Source organism: Gavia stellata, chromosome Z, assembly GCF_030936135.1.
Source record: "Gavia stellata isolate bGavSte3 chromosome Z, bGavSte3.hap2, whole genome shotgun sequence".
NCBI classification, from domain to species: domain Eukaryota; kingdom Metazoa; phylum Chordata; class Aves; order Gaviiformes; family Gaviidae; genus Gavia; species Gavia stellata.
Window position 1 is genome coordinate 22,735,589 of NC_082637.1, and position 27,253 is coordinate 22,762,841.

The 27,253-nt window shown below is 39.7% G+C and overlaps 1 protein-coding gene across 1 annotated transcript in view; it reads left to right on the top strand.

Moving 5' to 3' along the window:
* NDUFAF2 (NADH:ubiquinone oxidoreductase complex assembly factor 2) overlaps positions 1-27,253 on the top strand; it is a 77,325-nt gene that overhangs the window by 46,263 nt on the left and 3,809 nt on the right. The window contains exon 3 of the mRNA XM_059833599.1: positions 14,849-14,889. Coding sequence (XP_059689582.1) covers positions 14,849-14,889 — 41 coding nt within the window. The remainder of the gene's footprint in view (positions 1-14,848; positions 14,890-27,253) is intronic.

Genomic DNA, 27,253 nt, shown 5'->3' on the forward strand with positions numbered 1-27,253 from the left:
CTTTGGTCCCATTATATCCCTTCATGGACTCAGTAGAGAAATGTCAAATGTTCCCATCTTGCATTTTATCATTGTCATTACACTGATTCCTATGGGGTATTGTGTGATCAACTAACACACTAGTATTAACAGTTAAAAGCTTCTCAAAGGTGTTTCAACCCTATTAGCAGTGTTTGCCAACTGTGGCAAAACCACAGTATCAACAGCTTCTGTTTTGTACTGCCACAGTACCCACAGTTGGCTGGCAAGTCTTAATCTAGTTGCTCCTGGTTCTTTGTCAGTTCGAGATAGCCGTCTTCTGAAGGAAAGCAGCAGCCTGCTAGTCTTGTCCTTACTAAATCATAGAATCATAGAATGGTTTGGGTTGGAAAGGACCTTAAAGATCATCTAGTTACAACCCCCCTGCCATGGGCAGGGACACCTTCCACTAGACCAAGTTGCTCAAAGCCACATCCAACCTGGTCTTGAATAATCCAAGGGATGGGGCTTCCACAGCTTCTCTGAGCAACCTGTTCCAGTGCCTCACCATCCTCATGGTGAAGAATTTCTTCCTTATATCTAATCTAAATCTACCCTCTTTCAGTTTAAAGCCATTACCCCTTGTCGTATCACTACATGCCCTTTTAAAAAGTCCCTCTCCAGCTTTCTTGTAGGCCCCCTTCAGGTACTGGAAGGCTGCTATGAGGTCTCCCTGGAGCCTTCTCTTCTCCACACTGAACAACCCCAACTTTCTCGGCCTGTCTTCATAGGAGAGGTGCTCCTTCCCTCTGGTCATCTTCGTGGGCTTCCTCTGGACTCACTCCAACAGGTCCATGTCCTTCTTATGTTGGGGCCCCCAGAGCTGAACGCAGTGCTCCAGACGGGGTTTCAGGAGAGAGGAGTAGAGGGGGAGAACCACCTCCCTTGACCTGCTGGTCATGCTTCTTTTGATCATCTGGTGCTTGAATGGGTATCTACCTAATTCAACTTTCTGCAGGTCTACTTCCTCATCCAAAAGTTCTCCAGCCACTGCTGGTCATCTTAGGTCTGTGTGGCTGTCATGCAGTCACTCTGCACCACAAACATTGAGAAGCATATATAAAGCCTCAGGTGACTCTGCTCTGCTGTGAATGAATTCTCATCTAAAACCTGCTGCTGCCTTTTAAGAGTCAAAAACTGCAATCCAGTATCCTCTACCTGCACTTGGCTGGAGTTAACAGGAAACAACATGGACAGTCAGACTGTCTCAGATGGGTGTGGACTAATCACCCTTTTACAAAGGGTCTTAGACTGGTTCAGCCAACTTGCTATATGAACATATTCCTTAGGGTTGCTGGAATCAGTGTAGCGCTAATAAGCCTGCACTGTGTCTCTCCTCAGAAACCTTAGGACAAATCCATGGGACTTTGGACAGTGTGGTGCATGGGAGGGTACAGCTGTTTGAAAGGATGCTTTTGGCAAGCACCAGTATAGGGACCTTGGAGTCAAGGGTCAGGTACCCTGCAGTGTAGACTTGCCTAAAATTATGCAGCTGCCAGACCTCAGATGCACTTTTGCAAGTCAAGGCATCTAACTCAGGTTTGTTTTAAAGAAGAAAAGACAATTGACCAGTCCCATCTTTATGAGCTGCATTTACACTCTTGATGCTTAACTTCCTCATCTTTGTAACTGCATTTTTTTTCTTTGTGATTTTGTCAGCACCAAATAGAAAGAATTCAGAGACAAAAGGAAAATTGACAGTATGCAGACAGGTAACACTCTTTTCCTCTGAAGTACTGCATTCCTTAAACAGAATGGGTGTATAGTGCATATTTCTGACAGATAAAGTATGGGAACTCCACAAAAAAGGTTAACCTGTATTTTTTTGTCTAATGCCAATTTAAACATTACAAACAGTTTTGTGGGAGCATAACATGATTTTAAAAAGCCAAAACTGATACTTCCACTGTGGGTATAGAGGCTGTTCAGAAAACTATTGTGCCTTTGCTATGTATTGGGGTGTGTATTAGGGATGTGGGATGCTCTGAAGTTCAGTTCATCACTACTTCTTTTCTGCCTCCTGTAAAATGAAAAATTCTCAATGAGTGAGAAATGGGAAAGAATGGAGAGAGTAGAGTTCAAATAACACTATAGAAGCCAGTTAACTGAGTGGGAACAGTTTAATACAAGGTTTCTAGACACAATTTGCTGAAAGGCTCATTGCTATTCTTTCCCTATTTTTCCTCTTTAAGTTTGGTCTAGAAGTTTATCAGGCCCACCAGACCTGTGCTGAACTTTCACTCTGTATGTTCTGTCCAGACTCGTGAAAATTTCCCAATGCATTCTTTCTGTGGGTGTTCACTTCATAATTTGTGCTGTTGTGGATGCTGATCATGCCAGCAAATAGTCTGAGACTTTGCAGAAGGATTTCTAAAATATTTGCTGTTTTTGCAGAACAGTAAAAGATGAATATAAGGTTAAAAGGCTGTATAATATTTCTTACTTCTGTTTTCTCTTGGAAATGTTTTGGATTTCTGTTGCTCTAAATCCTCTCTGCTGGGCACATGCTTACATCTCCAGGGGCCTTCTATCCAAATCCTGTGTATGCACTTCGGCATCTGTGGCCTCTCCGCTTCAGTTTTGGTGGGTTCAGAAGAAGCGGTCCCCTTGCCTAGGCTTCTTAGGCTTTACACTTTCAGGACTGTGCTAAAGTTTCTGTTGCCTTATTTCCTCTCCTTTTTCTTGGGATCTGCAGAGAGCTGCTTTCACCTGTGCTGTCTTTGTTCTGCCAGGACTCAGGTTTTTTTCACTTGTGGATAATCCTTAATGGCCACCTGATTTAAAAGCAGTCTTCCCAGCACCCTTTCCCTCTCCTTGTTTCCTACATCACACTGTGTGTGACTAGAAAAGAAACCTCTTGTGACCGAAATGAATGAAAGTACTGTCCCTGGAAATACTTAAGGTCATGAGTTTTCTGAGGATGTTACCGAAAATTGTAACCACGAAAACTCTCCAAACCAAATAATAGTTTAGAAAGCCAACACTGGTTTACTGCAGCGCTGGGCGCATGGGGGATTTTTCCTCCTAGCCTGCACACCCAGTTGGAATCATGACAGGTATTTAAACAGTTAACAAAGTCAGTTATGCCTACTGGTCCCACCACTTAGCTAACTGTTGGTTAGTATCTTTCTTAATTCAGCTGAAAGATCCAGTTCTCTTTTAATTCACTGTGCATGCCCAGAGAGTAGGGGGCTTATTTGGGTGGGGGGCTTTTCTAGCTGGGAGGTGTGGGTTTTAACATTACAATGAGATTGGTCAGCCTTAGGACACCCATTTGGGGCATTTCACTGACTTTGCTGTTTGGTGTGTAAACAATACCAAGTCTCAAGGTTGTATGTGTATCAGTGATTATCAGGAGACCCAGAGGCTCCTCCAAGGTGCTGTATCTCAGTACATTGTTTATCTCAAGGTAAACAACATCAACATAACCCAGTACAGCCAGTGACCACAGCCAGCCCTTTTCCAGGAAAACTAAAGCATATTTCAGTTTATGTGATGCAGTATCTTCTTAACTTATCTGTACAAAGTTTGCACAAAAGGCTCTGTTCTTTGTATGCTAACTAAATTGTTTAAGTCTTGGTATCAATTCCCCCTTTGGAAGTAGTTAGATTTTCTTACTACTTTGCATATATTTTTCTCAGTGCTTCTCTTAGTACAACTTATGCAGATTTGTAAAAGAACTACAATCATGACCACATAAATTATTATCCATGGAGTGAGTCCTTCAAGCTTGACAGCTGGTAGGCGGTGAGTAAAATCTGGAAAGGTGCTTTGCACTTCTCCTTCAACGGTTCATCTGACCACATCCTCAGATACGCTCAGTCTCCAGGTTGATACTGATGCACAGGCATGTCCAGGGATAGCGATGTGCTCACAGTGACGTACCTGTGGAGAGAGGACAGAACCTTTCCTAGAGAGATAAGGTATTCTTTCAGGCAGTGTTTTTCTACTATTTCAGGATTAACCCCTGTTCCTGTCACCTGACAATGTTTACCATATATGATTTCAAAAGGACTAACCTTTTCTTTAGTTCTAGGCTGGATGCATATATGTAGCAAAGCTAAAGGTAAAATATCCAGCCACTTTATCTGAGCCGCTTGGCAAATTTTATGTATTTGTCTTTTTAGGCTTTGATTCATTCTTTCTACTTTCCCCACTTGATTGAGGTCTCCGTGGGGCATGGAGATCCCATTTTACCCCTAATGCTTTAGCTAAACTTTGAACAGCTTCTGCTATGAAGTGTGGACCCCTATCCAAAGATAGTCCTATGGGTACCCCGAATCTCAGTATTATTTCCTTAAATAACATTTTTGCTACTTCTTTTGCCTTGTTGGTGCAACGAGGGAAAGCTTCCGGCCAGCCTGAAAAAGTGTCTATCATTACTAAAAGATACCGGTATCCATTTTGCCACGGTAAGTTGGAGAGGTCTATTTGCCAGTATTCTCCTGGACTGTTTCCTCTCTTAGTTACCGCTGGTAAAGGTCTTTGGGGTAAGTGAGGATTGTTATTCCAGCATAATTCACATTTCTTCACTATGCTTTTTGACTATTCCAGTCATTCGTACACTTAGCACTTGTGTTTTCAATGCTTCCACCATTGTCTCAATTCCCCAGTGAGTTCTTGGTGTTGTCTATTAGCCAATTCACACATAAATTCCTGTGTAACTATTACTTGGTGTGAAGGAGTCACCCACCAGCCCTCATGTTTTTTATTCACCTTCAGTAGATTAGCCAATTGGTTGTCTTTTGGTGCATACTGCAGACTCTTAGGTCCCAACCTCTGGACCTTTTCCAGCAAAACTAACAATATTTGTCCTTCAGCTGCTTCTTTCGCAGCTTTATCTGCCATATGGTTTCCTATATGCACTGGGTTATTTCCAAATTTTTGTGCCTTGCAATGCATAATTGCCACTAATTGGTGTAGATTAATTGCTTGTAATAATTGTTGGATCGTTGGCCCATATTTAACTGGGTATGTTAGGAGTCCCCTTTCTTTCCAAATAACTCCATGAGCATGGACCACTCCAAAGGCAAATTTTTAATTGGTCCGTATATTAACAGTCTTGCCTTTTGAAAGTTCTAATGCTCTTAGCAGGGCTATGAGCTCTGCTTTCTGGGCCAAAGTGTTGGATGGCAGAGCTTTTGCCTCAGTTACTTCCTTAATGGTTACCACTGCGTAACCTGCTTTCTCTGTTCCGTTCCGCATAAAGCTGCTACCATCTACGTACAGGTCCCAGTCCGCATTCTCTGTTGGCACGTCTCTCAAATCTGCTCTGCTGGAATACGTCTGTTCTACTGTTTGCAAACAGTCGTGAGTTAATTCTTCTTCACCAGGATCAATAGTTAGAAAGGTCGCTGGATTCAGGATCATGGTTACTCTCAGCTCCAGATCGTCTCGTTCCAAAAGAACGGCTTGATATTGCAGCATCCAACTTGGTGATAGTGTCCTCCTTTTTGTTCTAGCACTGCTGTCACTGCATGGGGCGCAAATACAGTTAGCTTTTGCCTGAGCGTCAATTTTCGGGCCTCTTGGATCAGTAATACTGTAGCCGCCACTGCTCGGAGGCATGCTGGACATCCTTTGCTAACATTGTCTAATTGTTTTGAAAAATACTCCACCAGCCCCAAAACGTTTAGGAGGTCTATTGTCATTTGTATGGAATCCTCCTTGTTACTTGCTGTTAGCAGTATGTCATCTACGTACTGCAGCAAGGTGATATTTTTATGCATCGTTTGCCAGTCTTCTAATTCTTTGGCTAATTGATTTCCAAAGATTGTAGGGCTATTCTTAAATCCTTGTGGTAATACTGTCCAGCACAACTGAGATTTTCTACCAGTCTTAGGGCTTTCCCATTCGAAAGCAAACAGTTCCTAACTCTCAGCGGCTAGCGGAAGGCAAAAGAACGCATCTTTGAGATCCAGTACAGTAAACCATTTGTTTGTTTCCTTCAGGGTGGTCAAGAGAGTATACAGGTTTGCCACTATCAGGTGGACACCCTGCACAATTTGATTTATAGCCCTTAGGTCCTGAACCAATCTATATTCTTCTGAATGCAGCTTTTTAATTGGCAAGATCAGGGTGTTGTATTCTGGTTGGCATTCTTTTAATAACCCAAAATTTACAAATTGTTCTATTAATGCTTCTAATCCTTTTCTTGCTTCTAATTTAATTGGGTACTGTTTCCATCTTACTGGTCTGGCATCTGGTTTCAACGGAATGATTACCAGTTCTTCTGCTCAAGATCGTCCTGGTGTTCCTGAAGCCCATACAAGAGGTGTTACAGCATTTTCAACTTCTTCTGGTATCTCCTGTAACATTGGCTTCCTTCTGTAACATAAGCACTTGGGCATCCAAAGCTTTATTTTCAGGAATATGGATTTGGGTTTTCGCTTTTTCAAAAGTAATTTGTGTATTCGATTTACTTAGTATATCTTACCCTAATAGCAGCATAGGGCAATCTGGAATATAGAGAAGTGGATGGGTTAACACCCTTTTCCAAATTCCAGACTTCAAAGGCTGGAAAACCGGTGGATTTTCTTTCCACCCTGTGGCACCAATAATTGGCATGCTTTGATTACTCAAATTACCCTTGCATGTATTCAATGCTGAATAAGTAGCCCCCATAGCTACTAAAAATGTTACTTTCTCATTCCCCAACCTTACTATAACCAGGGGTTGTGTTGGGGAGGGTTCCGATTCTTCCCCCGGTCCTCCTCAATCTGAATTTAACGTCATCACGTTAACAGCCTGCCTCAGCATTCCACAAGGTCCTGCCGACTTAACTGTGGACACTCGCCCTTCCAGTGTCCTTTCTGCTTGCAGAAAGCACACTGATCTTTCTCCAAGGGTATTCTGACCCTTTGTGCTCCACCAGGAAACCTTCTCCCTTTTGGGCTCCGACAGCCCTCTCATCTGACCCTCCCAGTTTCCTGGGCTATGGCTGCTGCCAGTATCTTAATATCTTTAAGCTTCTTGTTTCTCTGTTTTTCTTCTTTCCTCGTAAACGATTTAGTGTCTTAAGTTAACTTGCAGATCCTTCCAATCTGGACCCTGGTTTTCAACTATAGTTTCCATAACGTTTGCTACCCGTTCAGGGTCCTCCCGGTATATGCCTGCTATCTCCTTCCAAGCCTTTAAATCTGATACCAAAACCAACACTTTTACCCAAACTGGTCTGTCCGCTCCTACCACTTGCCTGAGAGGAGCTTGTATGTTCTGAGCGTTTCGCCTCCTAGTCCTACCCGCTACTGGACCGAAACCTTCTCCACGTCCACGTCAGAGCTATCCGAATCACTATTCCTTTCTTCCCTTTTCCTTCCGCTCACCCCCCCTTTCAACCTGCGCTGCTATAGCCGTCTCATTTCTCCTTGCTCCATTACCCCTTCTTGGTCCAACCGACATCTCAACGTCCTCCTCTTCTTACCATTTCTCTTTATATTCGTTGCATCACCTGCCGATGCTACACGCTGAACGACAACGCTTAGGCGCTTTCTTATTTTCTGCCTCTGGTACCAATACACCACTTTCGCTTACAATCAAGCCACGCTCCTTACATATATCATAATTATTCCATAATGCAAAGACTAAATTCACATAACAGCATCTCCTCCCATTTTCCTTTGCGTCTACAAAACAGCATTAATTGCAACACAGTATTGTAGTTTATACTTCTGTTCTTAGGCCATTTCTCCCGATCATCGAGAGTATACAAGAGTCACCAATGATTGCAATAGTCTACCAACTTTTTCCGAGTGAGGGGGGTCACCCCCAAACTTGCTCCAATGTTTTAATATACAACCCAAGGGACAGCACTTAAGAATTCCATATTAAGAATATCCCGTTCTGGTATTTAGAATCCACTAAACCACATTTCTTTCTGATTTCCCAGTCATTCCTTGCACGAGAAAAATAAAAACAAATCTACATATGGAATCTCATAATCCCATTTATCAGTTCTTCTACAAAACAACATCAATTGCCGAATAGTATTATAAGTTAAAGATTCATTTTCAGGCCTCTTTTTTTTTTTTTCATCTTCCAGTCGATATTATGGCCACCATTGATTACAATATCTTTTCTTACCCTTAGTCATGGGGATCCCCTCCAAATTTATTTCAATATTTCAGGAGGCATCCTAGATGGGAACAAGTGGGTTTTTCCTGAGAAGCAGTTAAACCTATTTCGGTACTGAAAATCAAACCAGTGTTTCCACACTAATTTTTAATATTGCATATGCTCAATAAAACAGAAACCAGACCAGAGTGTGGAAACACAATTATCCCTAATGCGCTACCCCTTAGTGCCTTATGTAGGGTGAAACGTTCCTTGTTGCACAACTTTCCCAATGCAACCTTACACAAGGTAAATATTTCCCAGGATCATACAAAGTTACCACGTACGTGTACCCACACCAAACCAAAATCTGGACTCCGGGTGTCCCCGTAGTAGCGTACAGATTAGGCAGTAGTGCACTCCCAATACCAATAGCTTAACAACACGTACTTAATTCAAATATGACTTACTTGTAAGCAACCAATACCCATACTTGTAACCAATGTCGTTAATCTCCCAGGTAGCTGTTGCAGAAACTCACCCAACCAGGGAATCAGAGGGCCTCCCTGAAAATACTCCAGTATGTGCTGGAGTCCTCATGATTCCTCTGGTCTGTCAAGATTCCGGACAGCAGGTCCCATCTGGGTCGCCAAATTCTGTTACCAAAAATGGTAACCACGAAAACTCTCCAAACCAAATGATAGTGTAGAAAGCCGACATTGGTTTATTGCAGCGCTGGGTGCATGGGGGATTTTTCCTCCTAGCATGCACACCCAGTTGGAATCATGACAGGTATTTAAACAGTTAACAAAGTCAGTTATGCCTACTGGTCCCACCACTTAGCTAACTGTTGGTTAGTATCTTTCTTAATTCAGCTGAAAGATCCGGTTCTCTTTTAATTCACTGTGCATGCCCAGAGAGTAGGGGGCTTATTTGGGTTGGGGGCTTTTCTAGCTGGGAGGTGTGGGTTTTAACATTACAATGAGATTGGTCAGCCTTTAGGACACCCATTTGGGGCATTTCACTGACTTTGCTGTTTGGTGTGTAAACAATACCAAGTCTCAAGGTTGTATGTGTATCAGTGATTATCAGGAGACCCAGAGGCTCCTCCAAGGTGCTGTATCTCAGTACATTGTTTATCTCAAGGTAAACAACATCAACATAACCCAGTACAGCCAGTGACCACAGCCAGCCCTTTTCCAGGAAAACTAAAGCATATTTCAGTTTATGTGATGCAGTATCTTCTTAACTTATCTGTACAAAGTTTGCACAAAAGGGTCTGTTCTTTGTATGCTAACTAAATTGTTTAAGTCTTTGGTATCAAGGAGAACTTGCACAAAACCAGGGACGAGGGGTAGTTTAGGGAGCGGAAGCAGGCTGTAGTGAAACTTGGAGAAGGTCTGAGTTAAATCTCATTATGTATCTAAGGTATTCAGCCTGGACAGCTGGTAAACTTAGGGGCTGATTTTGGTGCTGTGTTGATTATTGAGTTATGAACATGTAATAAGGTAACCAAGGCCAAGTAGAAAGCTATAAAACAAGTAGATAAGTCAATCATCCAGATTATAGGCTCAATTTGTGCAAGCTGTTTCTCAGACTCCAGAAAGAAGTTTGTATATTAGTCCTGAGGAGGGGAGTTTGTATATTAGTCCTGAGAGTTTACTGAATACAGGGCTGAGGGCTTACTCCTGAAGGGTTTGCCTGGAATTTGTCTCCTGAGGATGTTAGTTTTAAGTGCTCCACAGGATTAAATTTTCTAAGTTCTCAGACCTGTGAATTTTGCAAAAGTTCTGAATGTCCATTAAGGCTTTTGTAAAACTGAAACATGCTCAAAGTTTAAAGAACAGAATCATAATCCCTTGCGCTCTCCTTAATCTTAGTGTTAGCTATTTGTACGCAGAAAATTAAGTCAAATTTGATTTTAAAAATCCAAAAGTGTGTTTCCTTTTGTATCGTAGTTTTGAGTTTAGAATGTAGTTCATACACACAATACAAATATTATCTGGTTTTGTTTAGGTGAAGCCTCTTATATTTTACTACAAAGTGGGAGTGCATACTTTTCTTTTCCCGAGGTAATAGGGATGCACACAACAGATAACCTTTTTGTAATGTCAGTTCTGAATGTTCACCTACTGTAGAATGTGTAATTTACCTCCTCCGGACATGTCAATAGTGCTCCTGAGAGGAGATCAGTAATTTTACATTCCTATAGAGATTCATGAGATTGCATCATGCTTCATGCAGCATTTGATTGCCCATCTACTCCTAGTCGTCTTTTTTTTTTTCTTTTTTTTTTTTTTTCTTTCCTGGTAACATTTACTGATTAATGTGACTCTTAATTTGCATGCTCACTTTTACGTTCATTATACGTTCATTACAGTGGGCTATGTGCCAGTAGGAGTCTTAAAGTTCAATGAAAATCTCATGCATACTAATGAGAATGCAAATGAGTGCTGATGAAAGAAGGCAAGGATCTTAAGGTAGGAAATGTCCAGCTATGTTGCAAAATTCCTCTTAGACAAAAGTAGCATTACAATGAGTACAGAATGCAGGAGGTGCCATCCAGATAAAATTAGAAGCAGCAGCATAATTAGTTTGAAATGAAGGCAATGACTGATTTTGCCAAAGCTTTGGGGGACAGGGAAGCATGTTTTGGTTGTAGTCGGTACATACATGTTACCTTGTCTACTTTACCAGGAAACCAAGAAACATCTTGGCTGACAATGGTGATGGCATTTTGTTAGGGTAGGGAACAGGAGTGTTCATATAGAAATCTTTTCCAGCTATAACTGTCACTGGACACTTTTTAATTAAGTGCATACGTGTGTGCATATGGTGTTCAAATAATACGTAATAAAGCACCTACCTGCCTTGTTTCCATCAACAAATATTTAACTGTGTAATAAATCTGTTCAGTAATTTAAACCTGCATTGACTAAAATGTAATGGAGAGCACAAAGAAAGGTGTGAGAGCTTTTCCATTGCTAAATTGTATACAATGACTATATTTTTCAAAGAGAGTGCAAAATGTCTTAATTTCAAGATATCATTTACTTGGATTTCGTTAGAATTAGTGCTAGCTCAGCAGTAAATCACTGGTTATATTTTTGTATACATTCATCCTTCCTTTAATTGTTACCATGAACTTCTCTTATGATTGAGTTACGAGATGTTGGTGGTTTTTTTGAACCTTGTGTTGGATGCTCAAATACTGTTGATACCTTAGAAAAAATGGAAGGGCTCTTAAAATTTTCTGTCTGAAAGAGAACCACCTGGAAACTGGTAGGGATTAAATATATGAGAGTCCTCCCATTCTTCTCCCCAAAGACTGAGAAGTGGGCAGGTGAATTATTAGAAAAATGTGTTGCTTTTGAAAGACTGATAAAACTATCAGATGCTAAAGTAGAATATGCTAAAATATACTCAATTCAGATGATGTTTTCTTTGCTTTTAATCTTGTAATGTATCTTGAGCTGTGCTTTATGTAGAATATTTCAGAAATGGATTTGCACAGAGGGAATATGATATATTAAAGCTAACTAACTTCATCTTACAACTCTGAAGAGATTTTAGTAAATTTTGGTACTGTATTTCTCCCTCAGCTACATAGCAGTGAAGGAATCTTTCATTAAATAATGATTTTTCTAACGCAGCTCATTAGAGATGTTAAAATGAATTTACCTGTAGTTATTTAGAAAATGGTATACAATCTTTGTGTCAGCAAGTTTTATTTAGGGTTAAACTGAAAAAGATTTGAAGTCCTGACATTTATTAGAAAGAAGGAAGGTTGATAGCTCCTTTAAAACCTTGCATTCAAATGCTTTGTTACAGCTGGAAAGAAAAACAGCACAATGTTATAACTGTGTGCATTATTTGTGTATTTAAATAGATACAGTCTGATAATGGAATGTTTGATATGAGAAATCTTCCTAAATTAAGGATTGTTTTATTGCTTTTGAGTGTTGCTACTAATTGAGATCTATTAATGAACGAAAACGTGTTGCGTAATGCTCCTTGCTTCACAGCTTCTGTTCATGTGACATGTGTCACTGTGTTACCCTTCACTGTTCTGTCTGTGGCTTCTTAAACTGAGGCAGATAATTAAATGATAAAATCTTTTAATAGAAATATCCCATTAATCTGAAAAGTATTAATCGAGTAACTGCCTAAAAGTCCCATCTGCTATTGAAAGAAAATCCATTGCAATGGTTATATTTCAGCAGGAGTTTCTAACTGCAGCTTAATTTTTGGAGGATTTCAAATTTTAAGACTTTTTCTTTAAGAATCACTAATTATAATCAGCTGAAGTTAAAATGCAGCTGGTGTTTTAAGGAAATACTGGCAATTTCAAAAAATGAAGCAATTTTTAGGTGCTGAGAGCTGTGGAATTGAAACCAGTGGTACTGTACTTCCATGTGACAGAAGCAAGGCATGGCAAGGCAGAAGGTGATACTTTGTTCAAAGTAATCCCTTAAATTTTCAAGGTTTAAAACTTAATTTTTTACGAAACACTTTGAACTATTACTTTTCCTTTTTTATCCAGCTGTATTTTTTATTGGTTAGTGTCTAGTATACATACTTCATTATACCTGATACCTCTACCACTTTCCTGCTTTTCCAGATGATGTTGGAACTGTTGCTAAATATGGATAAAGATGACTTCTGTCAGGAGGAAAGGCTTGTGTGCTATGATTTTCTCTAATAGCATCATTGGTCCTTTTACAAACAGTGTCTGCAAGGCTGCCAGCTGAGAACTGCCAGTCTCAGTCATGCTAGTTTAGTCTCTGATCTTGCCAGATTTTGCATTTGGAAATCCTCATAAAATTTAAATGTTTGAAAGTGCTACTCGTACATGCAAAATGTTTTCTAGTTCTATGGATTTAATAGAAAGTAATTTAGTTGTATTTTGGATTATCTTAATGGGCTGTTTTTCTTTCCACTAACATAAAACTTTTGCAGAAGGGGTGATGTTGACTGTTCAGTGCTCAGTCACTTCTCCACAATGGCAAATTTGGGTCTAATCTTTGTTAGTACCAAAAGACCTCTGAGAAGAGCTGGCAGGGACTGCTTTTAAGAAAAGATGTTTGAGAATGGTATTATTTTAAGAACACATCTTAGAAAGTGTCATCTGATAGACAGGAACCAAAAGTAATACCTTGCTTTGTATCATTACAGGTATTTTACCATTGACCTTGAGATAAGGCTGTTCACCTTGCCATCATGGCTAAATTCCAAGCAATGTAATGCCATTTTGCCTCCCGTAATTCCATTCTTATGTTAATTGGAAGCTATTGCTTCTAAAACCAGTTTCATAACGTTGCTGAAGTAGAGTGGTGTTAGTGTTTCACCCTATGTGTAATTGCATTTTCAGTAGTGAGGTAACATGATGACTCTCTGCAGCTTTTAGTGTTTTGGACTTGCTGTCTAACTCATTCCCTAGTTCCCCTCAAAATCCAGCACAGATGGTATTAGAAAATTAAAACTTGGAATAGGTCCTTCTTAAAGCATTTCTGAAACTTTGTAGACAGCTACAGGTCAGACCAGGGATTTGACTGGGTGATAATGAAAATGTAATTTTTGCTACAATTTTCAAGCACAGTAACAAAAGTCTTAATTATCCAAAGAAACATAAAAGAACATTTTGCCATGTCTTGGCACTTGGAACTGGCTTTCCTTATGTTTGTTTGTCCTTCTCTTCGTTACTGGCCACTTGCATTCTGCTACTCGCTCATTTGAAAAATATGAGCAGAAAAGACAAAATATACAACGTATACAACCCTGTTCCTACCAATTGTGTGGACTGAAAAGGCATGAAAAAACCGCTATGATAATGATACTTTTCAAGAGTGATGGATATTGCCTTGTCCACAGTCAGGTCATTTGTTTGTCTAAATAATGCCTGGAATAGTTGGAGCTATCTCTAATAATTCATCGACTGAATGAAGCGAGGCCCAACAGAGTGACGCTTCTCTATTTGCAATGGAGCCCCTTTGGATTGCTGCCTCCAGTCAGTCCCACGCTAACCATCAGTGGTTGCAGTGGGAGTGGGCATAGGTCTACTGATCTTGGTTCATCATGGAAAACCTGAGCCACAGGACAATTGTCATGGCCAGCACTGTTATCCCTCTGCTGTCCTTTCCAGCATGAATTGCCTGAGGTGGAGGGAGCCTCCCCTCGGTGACAGTACCTCCCCCTCGAAGCAGTGGGGAATCCCACACAGCTGTAGGACATGGTTTGTCAGGGCTCTGCAGCCCCTCAGTCAGGTTTGGGGCTGTGTCTTGCATCCCTGTAAAGGAATTCTACCTGGCACTAACATGAACAGGTTTTCCTGTATATGCCTCAGGCATACATAGGAATCCTTTTTCTACAGAGTGGTCTGAGGCTTTTCACACTTTTCAGCAGTCATCTTGTCGTTTTCTCAGGGTGAAGCTGAGCTCTATATAGCAAGCCCAACAACAACAGGCCTGGTCCATGAGCCCTGCTTTTTAAGCCCTGTTTTGGCAGCCAGGGTGGTATGTAAACCGTGCCCAGGCTCTCCTCACAGAGGTGATTTCCCCCCCCCCCCCTTCCTTCTGTGAAGACTGAGAGTATTGACATGGGAAATAACATCTTGGGTCTTTATATTTTGGGAAATGATATGGCTTGCTAAGTTGTCTCAAATTCTATTGTAATTTTTTATATAAACATTTGCTTTCTATTACAAATTCATCATAATTTTGAGTTTTAATACTGTCTGTGATCTTTGAAATAATCCATTCGATTTTTATTTCTTTTGCAGCATGGATAAGGAAAAAAAGAAAGGATCCACCCACCATTGAGGTGAGAGAGATGAAGTGTCTTTAAATTTTCAATTGTTGTAATTAAACTACAGTAATTAATTTATAGTGGACTCATCTTTCCAGTAATTTGTCACTTCTGGGGGAGAATTTAGTATTTTGCTTGCCTTGTTGATGACATTATACACAGACTAGATATCTAACACTTAGGAAAAAGAAAAACAAGTGGAAATACAAACTCCAATGTTGTTTAGTTGTTACTTTTATCTATGTGAATTCTTTAAGATGATCTACATAGATGCTTTAAGATGATCATGGCCATTCAAGAGTTTCTTTAATTAAACAAATTCTGAAATTACTGCTATGAATTTTTAAAGTAGGTCCTCTATATATTAATGCAAGGTTTTTTTCATGGTAGTTGACATTAAAATGCAGGTTTCAAATCCAGTTGCCAGTGGATTCATCAGTACAGGCAAACAAATTGCACTAACGTTTTACAGTGCTAATGAGATGGGGGAGTTGCAGCCATGACTTTTTATGTAAGTGGTTTGTAATGGAATAAAGCAGGGAAATAACCCACAGTCTTTCATGCTGATGAGTTTGTGAAGAGTGGAATGAATTTGACTGTTGATCTGTGTCTACAGACACATGCACATGCACTACTGGCCCTGGATTTGTATTACAAATTGCTAAGCACCAGCTAGGAATAAGTGAGTAGATGAGGCATGGTTTACTACAGAAGATTCAAACTGACACCCACAGGGGCAGATACTTGACTTGCATCAGTAGGAATAACTGTGTCAAATTCAGTGAGGCTATTTTGGGCATGCTCTAGCCAAAGATTTGGTCACTGAGAAATTGTGGAAGATACTGGTCTGTGAAAAGTTGTCCTGCCTGTGTGTTGAGGTGACCTGGGGAAGCTTGTCGGTTGACGTTTACAAGCTGTAACTCACTGAAATGAGCTCCCACACAGCTTACAGCTTTTCAGCTAATTCCCTCTGTCTCTGTTTCACACTTGCCACTGAGGTTGTGGAGATAATAACGGCTGTAATACACCCATGAATGGAAGAAGTTTAAGTGAAATTTATCCTCAGAGCTTTTTAGGACTTAAAGCAAATTAACACACTTTTCTTTGCATTAACATTTGGGGAGGTATTAAGTGTTACTGTTTTAATGGTTTTAATCCTAGTTACTTGTGCAGAAGTGATACTAAAGTTGTTCCATCTAAGCTTGGACTGATCTCCTTTTAAGTAGCTCTGGCTCATACTAACTGTATACCTACAACTTTTATTGTTGAAAATACCACCTCACGTGATACTTGAAAATGGAGGGGTGTTGCATGTCCTCTGTCCTATCATTTCCATAAGCCAGACTGCCATGATAATTGTGCTAAGATAAACCTGCTCCAAAGAACACAGGCAGCCTTGGATTTGGAATTGGTGCAATAAAGCTTCTCCGGCACTGGAGGTGTTGGTTGTTTCCCAACAGGGAGCAAGGAGTCTCCACAGGTAAAAGAACTGCGGATCGATAGTGTTGTAAATATTTTACTGTCCAGAAAAAGTAATTTATGAAAGATTATTGGGAGTAATGGTGCATTCAGAGTTACAGGACTGCTTATACATTCAGTTTCATGAGGTAGTAGATCTGAAAAATAATTTTGCAGCTAGGTACTTTACCTGCAGGGCTCTGCATTGACCTTATCAGAGCAGAAGTGTTATACTAGGAATTTGAAAAGTAGTTTTGTTTTCTTTCAAGTAATATCTAAATTTTTTTTTTCCTGTATAAGAAAAGGTAGTTCCTGTATAAGAAAATACATGTATGTTAAAAATTCTTGCTAGGGTTCTAAAAATAATGCTGCAGTCACATTTTAAATATGTGACAGTGCGGCTTAATTTTTTTTTCTGTATTATTGTAGGCTGACATGTATGATCTACTTTTCTCCTGGTTTGAAACTGTTATACCACAAACCCTCTACCACAATATCACTATAAATATAATTATACTGGTCGAGTACATATAGAATACTTTTGGTCCCTATTTGTAGGACTGATTTGCTTTAGTGTTTTACCCACATAAACTTTACTGGCTGACATACTGTATTATAATCCCTTTCTGACAGTAACGCTGCTGTGGTAAACTGCTGTTTGACAGCTATGGAATGAGGGAATATTTGTGACCATATTTCATGTTGCAACCCTGTATAACAAATCTCCTTGTTCTTTCATGTATTCCTCAACTATTTCTGAAAAAGGATGCAAAGCCCACAGATTGTGCATTTTTGCTTTAATGACATTTTACTGTCAACGTCATATTCTAACACCACAAAACAGCATTACAGTTCCTAAAGAATAAGTTTCTGGAGCTGTGCCTATGTTCCTAGCTTTGTGATCTGTAATACCACTTTTTTTTTTTTTATGGTTTTCCTTTGTTTCCTGTCCTTTGTCCATCATCTTTTTTTGTTTGTTTTCTAATATCAAATGACATATGTTAAACTTCATTAAAATTTCTGTTCCCCTTCTCTGCTCTGATTGCCTACCACCTCCCTTTAGTATTTTATGTTTGGTTTTTTTATATTTGTCGAAATTGCCTTTTATTCAGCTCTCAGCTATGGACAGGCTGGATCGATGGGCCGAGGCCAATTGTATGAGGTTCAAGAAGGCCAAGTGCCGGGTCCTACACTTGGGTCACAACAACCCCATACAACGCTACATGCTTGGGGATGAGTGGCTGGAAAGCTGCCCCGCAGAAAAGGACCTGGGGGTGTTGATTGACAGCCATCTGAAGATGAGCCAGCAGTGTGCCCAGGTGGCCAAGGCGGCCAACGGCATCCTGGCCTGTATCAGAAATAGTGTGGCCAGCAGGAGCAGGGAGGTGATCGTGCCCCTGTACTCGGTGCTGGTGAGGCCGCACCTCGAATACTGTGTTCAGTTTTGGGCCCCTCACTACAAGAAGGACATTGAGGTGCTGGAGCGTGTCCAGAGAAGGGCGACGAAGCTGGTGAGGGGTCTGGAGCACAAGTCTTATGAGGAGCGGCTGAGGGAACTGGGGTTGTTTGGTGTGGAGAAGAGGAGGCTGAGGGGAGACCTTGTTGCTCTCTACCATTACCTGAAAGGGGGTTGCAGAGAGGTGGGTGTTGGTCTCTTCTCCCAAGTGACTAGTGACGGGACAAGAGGAAATGGCCTCAAGTTGTGCCAGGGGAGGTTCAGGCTGGATATTAGGAAAAATTTCTTTACTGAAAGGGTTGTCAGGCACTGGAACAGGCTGCCCAGGGAGGTGGTTGAGTCACCATCATCGGAGGTTTTTAAGACATGTGGATGAAGCGCTTAGGGACATGGTTTAGTGGTTGACTTAGCAGGGTTAGGTTTACGGTTGGACGTGATGATCTTAAAGGTCTTTTACAGTCTAAATGATTCTATGATTCTATGGTAGAGGTTGCCAAACTTCTCAGGCTATTGGGTATCATGATGAGCTCTCTGATCAAACTTTAATTGAAAATATTGCAGAGATACGGCTTCACAAATCAGCTGGATCTTATTGATCTTACTGATAGCACTCATGACCACATTTTGGGAACCAATGGTTTGGCGAATACTGTAGGCCAACAAAATGTCATTCATAATCATCATGACGTGTCAGTCACTTAAGTGAGAATAAATATGAGTTGTCTTTCCTTACACTGGTCAAGGTAGCTGGTCAAGACCAGCTAAGTCTGTTGATGGTGTTCTTAAGACTTGTTAACATTTTGGGTTCAGGTCATTCTTTCTTTCACAAACGTCTAACTGATCTTTCTTGTTTCCGTTATAAAGCTTTAATTTTATCACAGAAGAAATTGCTTTACATCTCTTTTTCTTTAGATTCTATTTTTTTTAAATGGAAGAATAGTGACTTCACAAGACAACTTGTTCAGTGTTAAATGTTTCACTTACTTAACTGTTTCTTTCCTCCCTATGCCTCCACTGCTTTTTCCCCATTTTTGGAGGAAGTAACTTAGAATTCTGTGTACTGGGCTGCTCATAACCCAAGAATGCTGCTCATCGTCTTGGTTATTTCTAATCTGGCCGGTAACATAAGGCATGTTACTGGTTGGAAGCCTTGGGTTTTAAAAGCCAGCGTCTGGGCTACTGGAAACAGTTGGTTGCCTTTTGATTTTATTACAGCTTGAAATATGCCAAGTCTCATTCTCAACTCAGTTATGATGAGGGTGATAACTTTGCAAATGAATGCAGATCAAGTTGTTTCTTATCTTGTGCTTAAACATACTCTGTTCCTATGGTAATCAGGGAGTCCATCTTGGTAGAGAATTTTGGATCATGTCTGCACCCAGTGTAAGCATGCATGTGTGCATACACATGCACGTACACATGCTACTTTATAACAGGTGAGAACCTGAGCTTGTATATGTATATTTTTGCATTACTATAGCATTATGTCATCTGTCCCTTTATATATATTGTGTATGGTCATATATGGTTGGCTGAGGAAAATTTGTCATTACCTTTATTCCTGTGGAGCTGTAAATTACATTTTAGCCAATTTAGCAAGTGATGAATAATTAAGTAGACTATTACATTTCTTTATTATGTATATAGGAAACTAGATGTATGTAGCATGTTTTTGACCAAATAGGAAACGTGTCCTTGTCTAGAGACCTTACAGTTTTAAATTAATGAAAATGTTTTAAAGGCTACAAATATTAAAATATTTTTAAGCAAATGCTATTTTGTGGAAGCATATTTAATAATTTTTCACTTTACATGCAAATTAGTTTACCTGCTAAGCATTAATGTTGTCAGAATTTATTAACAAAAGTTGTCTTGGGATATAGCAGTTGTTTTATATGAGCGGTGTTCCATCCATGCAAATTATTTCTTTAAGACACTATTCCCTTCCATTCTTCGAGCCATAGTCCACTTTCAGTATGGCTTGTCAAGTAGGTTGTAAAGTAAATGTAAACGTGCTGTCTCACATATACTCCTACCTCCCAGTTTTCCTTCCGGCTACAGATTTCACTCCTGATTTAAAACATGGCACCTTTATATTTTGGATTTTTTCATCTTGGTTGCAAAGGAAATGCTCTTGGGAGGCAGGGGGAAAATACTTCTCTTCAGCACTCCTTTTTTCGGGCTTACATGGCTATTCCATCACCAAAGTGGAACTCCCCAGATTGAACAGTGTAACACCTATAGAACCACTGTGGGTATGTCTCACTCTTTTTATGCACCTTCATGAATTTCAAGCAAAGTTCCGCTGAGAAGAACTCGAGACTTATCACCACTTTGTTGACAGGCACCTTTGCATGGCATTCACAAGCTTTGCTGCATTCTACGTTTCCTGTTTCCATTCTGGGTCACATTCCCTTTACAAAAAAAAGCTTCATTTAAAATTTGAGATAGCATCATGTAAATACATTAAAAATACTAATGAAAGGAATTGTTATTTTCTGTTGGTGCAGCTTCTAATTGAGATAGTGACTGGACGCATAAGATACTTGTAAGCTTTGGTTACGGTGCCTGTTTCAATCGTGTATCTACCTCCCTATCTGTCTCTTACCTTTATACCATCAGTGCATATGTAACACACAGCCAGGTTTTCCCCCACATAGATAGTGGGAGTCATATCAAACTTGGTTTAGGTATCTTATATCTAAGACACATTGAGTCTTCAGCTTCTAAACCTGGCAGGAACTAAGGCGTATTTTTAAGGATGTAGCAAAGCTTAAAAATACCAGGCGCTTAAAAATAGTGAGGTTTTTAAGCCATTCTATGCCTAACTTCTATCTGGTTTCTTTAGTATTTCTGATTTCAGAGGGCATCAGATTTGTAGGGGCTTTGAAAGAATCCTGCTGTCTGTAACACGAGGTACCTGAATGTATTTAGAAATCTAACCCTTATTTTTTACCCATAACAGACCTTGTAGCCATGCACTACTTCTGACAGCGTCCTGAAGTTCAAGAGTATCTGAGTAACTTGGCATTGTTTACAGCCTTGTCCATAGAATGGAGGTAGAAATAATGTTACAGACTATCTTGGGGTGCCAGAAAATGCATGAGGAAAAAAACAGAGAAGGTTCTCATGGCAATGCCTAGAGAAACTAGTATTAAGAGAAATGTGGTTTATCTCTGAACCTGCCAATGCAATATCCTGCAATTGCCAGATGTGTACCTATAGTAATGCTGCTCTGTGAACACAGATCTTTGTACTAGAAGTCACTTCACTGTTAAGCAAGATGCCTCTTCCTCGGTAGAGCAGACAGGGCTGCATAGCTACAAGTATTCTCAGTTTAAATTGAAACCTTACTGTTGCTTTGTATGCATGTGTATGTATGTTAATATTTCATGGGAAGTAAAGTAGAATTGCATGTTCCTTTAATTAGTGTCAAGAGCCTGAAAATAGTTTGAAATGGAAAACACAGTAAATGACTGCTTTTCTCATGCATTATGTAGTTGTTACACAGTAATAAAACTCAGTGGCTTCTGAATTGCACAGTTGGATAGAAGGTGAAATGTTAAAAGAAGAAACTTTTTGTGACAGCTCCTGTCTTCTTTCAAACTATTTCTAGCATTTCCATAATTATCTGTTTTGACAACCTCCTTGTCAAGGGAGGAAAAATGTACTTCAGTGAGTTGTAATAAGCATAAGGTTTCCATGATTGTTTCTCTCTCCTCCCGCCCCCCAAATAATTACATTGAAATTACATTTTGTTTGGTTGCCACAATGCATGCCCACTTTTCCCATTTATTTGATCATAAGTATTATTTATTTGAGAGATGGTATGACCAAAACTAGCTTCAGTCATGGGGATTAATTTACACAGAATTCACGTTCCTTTAACTGGAATGGGATGCAGTGTAGAAAAACTCTTGTTTGACACTGTTGGGATTGCATGGTATAGCGTGCTTCTATCTTCTTTCAGAAGCTTCAGTTGAGAAGTTTTAAAATGAGAACTCTGACATGGAGATTGTACATTCTTGCATAGAGAATAGGGCCTATCAAATGAATATTTTACTCTTGAAGCCACAAAAAGCTGCGGAATATGATTTACAGTTCTGGGCAATGTTATTGAGAAAGGACAGGGATAAACAGCTCTCTGAGCAAAATATTTTCCACTGTTGCTGTCCAGGATCACAACCAGGATTGAAAATTTGTGACATATTCAAATGACTTGACTTGCACTAAATAGCATTTTGCATAGTAAATTGTGGATGATTCCAGAGAGGATTATTACTCAGTGTGAAAGGGCAGTAAAATTTGACTATTATATAAAGACCTGAGCTACAAAGGTCTGAATAGAAAAAAGTGGTCAGAGAGGTCACTCAAAAAGAAAAAAAAAAAAAAAAAAAAATTGAGAGCTTGAAGGAGCCATCATCTTTTAGAGTTTTTTCCTCTCACTCACTTTAACTTTCTCCCCAGGTTTGAAAGATAGGTGCTTGTCAGCCTCCACAGAAGAGTATCGAGGCACCAATTTGTCCCATTACTTGCAGTTTGCCTATGCTGCAGATCCCAAGGCTGTAGGGGAGAGAGCTGCTGCCACTCTGCTTCTCCTCTTTGTGTGGGAGGGAGTGCATGGAGCATTGGCTCTGTCTCCTAATTCACTGTCAGCACAGCTGAACGGGGGTGGAGGGAGAAGTAACGTGTACCAGGAAAAGGGCTGGTACAGATTACATCATATGTAGACTAAGGGGAAAGCAAGGACCAAACTGGGACTGAGTCACAGCTACAGTTCCTTGTTTGCTCTGTGGGCATCAAGGCTATGCATTGCCCTTTATTCAAGGCAGAGTGCAGTGGTGCCAGGCTAGTTTGTGATTTTTGCTGCTTCTACACAGTTTCAGCTGTGATCTTGAATGTATATGTAGTTCTGTACAAAAATCTTTGCAGTATTATAAAAATAATTCAGGCAGAAACCCCTACTGACTCCATGTTGCCAACATGCCCTGAATTCCAGTGTCTGTGCCTTTTCTCTTTCTTTTGCCTTCTTGCCAAATACAGGTGTGCTACACTGTGGTGCCCTAGAGACTATGTCATGAGCTTATGCCGGAGATTCGGTAGCTCAGAGGTAGCAGTAGCTAGAAGTAGCAATATAGTAATTTAGTCATAGTTAGCATTGCATCTCCGTAGGTTTGATTTAAACAAAAATTGCTGAGAGTTACAATTAACATTTAGCTGATTTAGCTTGGTAGTAAACGTGGTATTAGCACTGCATTTGAAACTAAATATTGGGTTGTCATCAAAGCATGTATTTGTACATATATTTGTAATCAATATATTGGGTTTACACTTACACATTAACTGTGGAGTGCTTTAAACCTTAATTGCAGTTTTTGTGCTGTTACTGATTGATTCCAAATAATTAGTGCACCTCTCATTTACAGGATTAGGAACCCAAAATGCACAAACAGCCTTCATCTAGAGTGAACTGTAACAGGTGGTCGTAAGGAGTTACCCTTCCCTTACAACAGAATGGGAGCCAGAGTTTCCCATTTCAAAAACCTCTGGACCATTAGAGGTCTGTTTCTGTATCTGCTTATGTTTAAGGGGTTGTTGCAGGTTGCAAGCAAAAGTAACTGTTCTAAACCAGTAGCTATGTTAGTTTAGTAATTTGTTTGGATAATTTATCTGATTTATGTCCAAAGGTCAAAAAAGCTATTCTACAAAGCCTAGACAATGGGAGATGCCATAAATTGTGATGTATCCAGGAAAGATCATTTAGATCAGTTTACTTTTGAATTATGCATCCTTCTAAAAAATCACAGAGTGCACAGAACACATATTTTAAAATTGCAGCTGATCACAGAGATTTGCTCGAAAACTAAACCTGAATAAAGCAAATCTTACATTGATTTGACTAATGTTGTCGATTAACCAAATATATTTAGCATGTATGTTCTTTACAAAATTAGCAGTCAATTGGCTCAGTGTTTGATTTAAATTAAGTATTTTAGCAAAGCAGGATACACCTTTCTAATTCAAACTGCTCCTCTGTTTTTGCCATGCAGTGACACAGCCCTTCATTTATCACATTATTTCTTATTCCCAGCCTGGCACTGCTGAGCTCATGCTCAGTTGCTGAGTTAGCAAGACCTGCCCTGGATCAGAACATTCAGTGCTCCCCAGTGATGAGGTCCTCTCTCTGCCTCCCACTCTTGAAATATGATGTAATATCCAGTTATTTCATGTTGCCTATTTAACTTGTCGAACTGGAAAATGGAGTTTAGTTAACCAGTTTGGCAATCTTATAAAAAAAAGGTGAATTGGCTTAACTTCCGGCACTTTGCTGGACTTTTAGTTAATTTGTCAGTGAAGAAAAAATTCTGACACGGTAAATTGTCTTACAACGATCAACTTTTTAAATGCTGTTCCAAAACAGATTTTTTTCCTTTCCGTTTGTCTTTTTTTTTTACTTTTGCTAACTTTTATATATGAATTTTTCACAGACAGAGTTCAAAGTTCAAGTTCATTCATTGTTAAACACGAAACATTCAAACTAGACACCAAAATGCAAGTATTTTATGGATATGTAGTGTCTGTACCGTTCAAAGAAAGAACATTAATCTGTCCAGATGTTTCTCAGTTGTGGCATCAGTTAGGTAACCCTATTCAATTCAAGAGAAATCATGAGTATTTCAACCAACATGTGTAATTAAGGTAACTTAGGAAGTTGGAATGGTTTCTAAGACAACATAAAGAACCTATTTATTTTTAATTTAATAAAAATACAAACCCATCTGAAATGAAATGTGACATATTGCTCAAAATTAATAATACATAAACACCTTTTATTTATACGTTTGGGTATAGTGTCTTAGAAAATTATCTGGAAAGAACAAAACCAAAACAAGTACCAGTCTGTTAAAGTAACCTTTAAACAATCTCTCTTGGACATTGTTACATTGGTACTGTATGTCTAGCCATTTACATCCCTAGAGCTACTTGTTCACAAGTTTGGGCTGCCCTTTGCCTTCAGGAAATTGAAAATGCTCCATAAGAGGCAAGTGGTGTTAAAACCGATGGCTGGCTTGAGGACTAAGAGGGAAACAGTAAGGAAGTAAGAGGAGGGGAGGAGTTGTTCCTCAGATTGTGGGGTTCAGGAGGTGCTGCAGGATAGAAAGGGTTAAGTACAGGTATTTGCCTGTGGAGAAGATTGGCAAGAAGTGTTCAGCAAAGGCCAGTCACTACTGAGCAAGACCCCAGCTGAAGGAATAAGCAAGTCTAGAGAAACCTCCTTTATATTTATGACATTTTCCTACCAGGAGGAACTAATTTTATTTATTCTGTAAGGCTGCTAGTTCGTTCAGAAAAGGGAAGGCAGCAACAGTATGAGATCCTTTAAGAGTGAAAGAACGCTCCATTCCAAATCTTCAGCCCACAAAGCAGGTCTTCAAGTACTGCCTGGTAGGCACTGAAAGTCCTTTGACTAGAGATAAACTTGTAGATTTTTGTCCTTCTGTGGAGTAGAAGTGAATACAGTTCCCAAGCAGCAGAGGATGCTTGGTGATACATCTCAGCTGCTTTTGAACAAAAATATAGTTTGCAAGGAAAGTGGAAATTTCATGGCAGTGGCATGAAATACAGCCTGATCCCTTTTGCAGCAATGCGTTTGGAAGGCAGCAACATGTCTTGGGCTGCACTGGCCCCATGAGCAAGTGGTCTTTCACATTCTTTGTTCATGCAGCTGTTACCACTACTAAGATGTCAGAATATGCAGAAATTGTCAGTTTCTGGATGAAAAGCAGCTGCCTCAAACTCCACATAGAGCCACTTTGGTGTTTCCTTAATAATAATGTTAGGTTCTTCAAGAAAACCTTAGAGTTCACTTTCTTAAACCCTGACTTTCTAAGGAGGGAAGGCATGCAGTTCCAATCATTATAAGGATTAAGAACCCCATAGGAGTTGCAATAATCAGCAAAGGTGGACAAGTAGTTACCTGCAGTGAGTAAAATTTCTTTTACATTCCACCTGAAAGTAAACTGTAGAACATGTAGTTGGACCTAGTTCTCGCCACATCGTATGTATCTTGTTCCAAATGCTGGGAGCTGATTCATTTCAACATGAACATCTACATGTAGGGGTTTCAACTGGTAGAAAACATGGCTGGATGTCTTCAGGCATTTTTCATTTTTCAGTTTTGCAGTATATCCAAATCCTTAGAGTTCTCTTTTAATAAAAACAATGAAGGGCATTTCTGATACTCTTTAGATACCATGTGCCTCCTGAGAACTGCATGTTCAAAGGGCTTATATCATTTATTTGTATAAAGAGAGTGTTGGAAGAACAAGCTAACCCTTAGAAAACTTCAGTTACCTGGTAGATACCGTGTTCTCTGTGTTGGATAGAATGATTTTGTATTTCCCCTAAAGGTCAGACCACATTACATATTCATGTTCATATATTTTGGCAGAAAACTTAAATGGTATGTTTTGGGGGCAGTTTATAGTGAAGCTAGCCATTTTATAAAATATTTCCATTCATCTTGGAGGACGAGAGAAGATAAATGTTCTGAACCTGCCAATGGAATTTAAAAAAAGGGAAAAAAAGAAAAGCTCCCAGTCACTGTTTACAGTATATCAAACAGTAAAGGGCTGGGTAGCAATGGAGCCTCAACGTGAAAATGTAGCTCTGTGCAGGTGAGTTGGAAGAGCCTGTGGTGCCATGGAGATTTACAGACTGCTTGTCATGGGTAGAAGAGCCTGTCAGATGTCGGCTTCTCTACTGCTGTTCAGCACGTGATAGGAAGCCCTGTAGAGCCAGGAGGGTGTCTGGGGAGGAACCTTTCTAACACTCACTGTATTTAATTGCAGTGATCCATGCAGATCAGATAAGCCAAATTTGGATGATTAGTTATAAAGAGCCTGCACATTTCTACTGTGTTTTAAGGATAATTCCTTCTATAAATATGCATGCAACAGTTTCATTAAAATTTGCATTTTGAACCAAGTTGATTATCCTATTCAAATTTGGAACTACTTGGATCTTTTATTTAAATGCCTGTAATGGCAGGGAAACTTCAGTCTCATAACTGCTTCAAACTGCAGTGGCTATGGTAATTGAACCAATAGTACTTAGTAATACAATCACAATGTTTAAAAAAAAAAAAAGTGCACGTTCTAGTGAGAATTGAGAATGAAGTATTTGCTGGTGATAATACTAGAAACAGGAAGGACTCGGTGCCTGTGAGAGAATTCCGCGGAACAAACTTCCCAGTATCAAAGGACAAGATGTTTATGCTAAGAAAACTCATCTATTTGACCCTATTTTTCTAACGTGCCAACTGACACAAGATTCCTGATTCACGTTTTCTTTAGTGTGAGCACAGGAACCCTGATTTCAGTGTACATGTTAGTGGCATGAATTTAATGCATAAAATGGATGCATGCAGATACTTTGAACTTGAAAAATTTTTGTCCTGGTGTG